At 51.2% G+C, this 2,212-nt stretch overlaps 1 protein-coding gene across 1 annotated transcript in view; it reads right to left on the bottom strand.

The window, feature by feature from the left end:
- Nucleotides 1-1,861, bottom strand: part of LOC114072607 (polypeptide N-acetylgalactosaminyltransferase 6-like) — a gene marked incomplete at its 3' end in the record, with an annotated part of 9,867 nt that extends 8,006 nt beyond the window's left edge. The window contains exon 1 of the mRNA XM_027910483.1: nt 1,371-1,861. Coding sequence (XP_027766284.1) covers nt 1,371-1,861 — 491 coding nt within the window. The remainder of the gene's footprint in view (nt 1-1,370) is intronic.
- Between the last annotated feature and the right edge of the window lie 351 nt (nt 1,862-2,212).

The following is a 2,212-nucleotide window of genomic DNA, read 5'->3' as shown; positions in this document are numbered from 1 at the left end:
CGGCTCATCCCGCCTTTGATTCCCGTGGGTTTTGGTTGAGCGAGTCCCGTTCCCAAATTCCCTTCCCCTCCTCCCTCCCTCCTTTGTCACCCGCCAAGCGCAGATAATCCCTCGAGGGGGGGGTGAGGAGGGAGGGGGTTCCACACCAAGCCCGGCTCTCTCCCTCCTTCCCGAGCCTTTTTCCAGCCCCAATTCCCACCCTCTCCACAGGCAGGGCTGTTAATCCCACAGCGAGGAAATCCCTGGAGTTTCCCCCCCCCCTTTTCCCTCCCTCCCCCCGCGCACCCAGCGGGGTCCGGGGCTGTTCCACTCGGCTGAGAAAAGAAAAACTCTGATTATTGGAGCCGGCGGGAATGAGAAAAGAGGGAGGGGAGGGAGAGGGGGGGGAGATCCTGGAACCCCCGGGCAGGTACAGGGAGACACAAAGAGCCCTCAAACCCGACCCCGAGGGGCCGGAATTGGGGGGAAATATTAATAAATAAATAAATAAATAAATAAATAAATAAATAAATAAATAAATAAATAATAAATAAACAATAAATAAAAATAAATAAATAATAAATAATTAATAAATAAATAAATAATAATAATATTAATAAATATCCCTTCAGTCCCCTGCCGGTGCTCAGCCACTCCCTGGGCTTTTATTTCCCTTTAAATTTCGGGGAATAAGGGGAAAAATTAAGGGAGTAAGTGGATAAATTTTAAGGAGCGAGGGGACAAGTTAAAGGGAAAAAGGGGCCAAATTTTAAGGCGAAAAGGGCCAAATTCAAGGCAGAGGGGACAAATTCAAGGGGACAAAAGCCAAATTCAAGGCAAAGGGGCCAAAATTCGAGGGTTAAGGGCAAAAATCAAGGCAAAAGGGGCCAAAATCAAGGCAAAAGGGGCCAAAATCAAGGCAAAAGGGGCCAAATTCAAGGCAAAAGGGGACAAATTCAGGGTCAAAATCAAGGCAAAAGGGGCCAAAATCAAGGCAAAAGGGGCCAAATTCAAGGCAAAAGGGGACAAATTCAGGGTCAAAATCAAGGCAAAAGGGGACAAAATCAAGGCAATAAGCGACCCACTTCAAGGCAATGAGGGCCACACTTTCCAAGGCAGCAAGCTGCCCAACTTTAGGGGAATAAGGTTAAAACCACAAGGGATAAAGGTGAAATCACGAGGGATAAAGGTGAAATCACGAGGGAAAAAGGTGAAACCACAAGGGAAAAAGGTGAAATCAGGAGGGAAAAAGGTGAAATCACGAGGGATAAAGGTGAAATCACAAGGAAAAAAGGTAAAACCACAAGGCAAAAAGGCCAAAATCGCCAGGAGCAGGGGCCAGGTCCCCGGGGAAGGGTTTTTTTTTTGGCCAGGGTGTTTCCCTCTCTCACTCGGGGGGGCGGCTGTCGGGCCCCAGCGCTCTCTGCAGGGAGATGCGGTCGCTGGCGAAGGCGTTGAAGCAGTGCTTGTCGTAACCCTTCTCCTTCTCCCGCTGCTCCTCGGGGCTCCAGCGCTCCTTCTTGAAGGCTTTGCCGTCGGCGCCGGGGCTGGCGGGGTCCTGGGGGGGTCTCTCCAGGAAGGGGCGCAGCTCGGCCGAGGTGTAAACGCCGGGGGGGCAGCGGGGCGAGCCGGGCAGGGGGTCCCGGGGGGGCTCCGGGGCTCCGATCTGCAGCTTGGGCATGGAGTCGCGCAGGTTGTGGACGGCCCCGAGCATCAGATCCAGCACCTGGCCCTTGCCCTGGACGATATTTCGCAGCCAGGGCTCCTCGCCGGCCTCGCTGGGCCCCCCTGAGTCCTTCTGGACGATGAAGAGGAAGATGAGGAAGGCGGCGCCCGCCAGAGCCACCTTCAAGGGGCTGGAGCGGCGGCGGAAAAGCCGCATTTTTGGGTGGGTTTTTGATGTTTTTTGGAGGGTTTTCCGTGCTGGAGGGGGGAGTTTCAGGGTCGTGGGGGCGCCGGGTGAGTCATGGTGGGCTGGTCTGCTCCGGGAAGCTGCGGGGGGGAGAGGAAAGAAAGAGCTGAGGGTTAAATCAGGGGCTTTGGGTGCATCCCCCGGGTGTTAAAATATTGTGTATATGATGTACTAGAGGAATAAAAATATATAAATAGAATATAGGAATACAAGGAATAAAAATATGTGAATATAACATAGGAATATAAGGATATATTCTATATAAAATATAGAAATACAAGGATATATTCTAAATAAAATATAGGAATATAAGGATATATT

This window comes from Empidonax traillii, unplaced genomic scaffold (assembly GCF_003031625.1).
Source record: "Empidonax traillii isolate 1590-97213 ecotype Southwest subspecies unplaced genomic scaffold, ASM303162v1 scaffold3582:size20466, whole genome shotgun sequence".
Classification (NCBI taxonomy): domain Eukaryota; kingdom Metazoa; phylum Chordata; class Aves; order Passeriformes; family Tyrannidae; genus Empidonax; species Empidonax traillii.
Note: the sequence above shows the minus strand (reverse complement) of the source record. Positions and strands in the feature narration are given on the sequence as shown.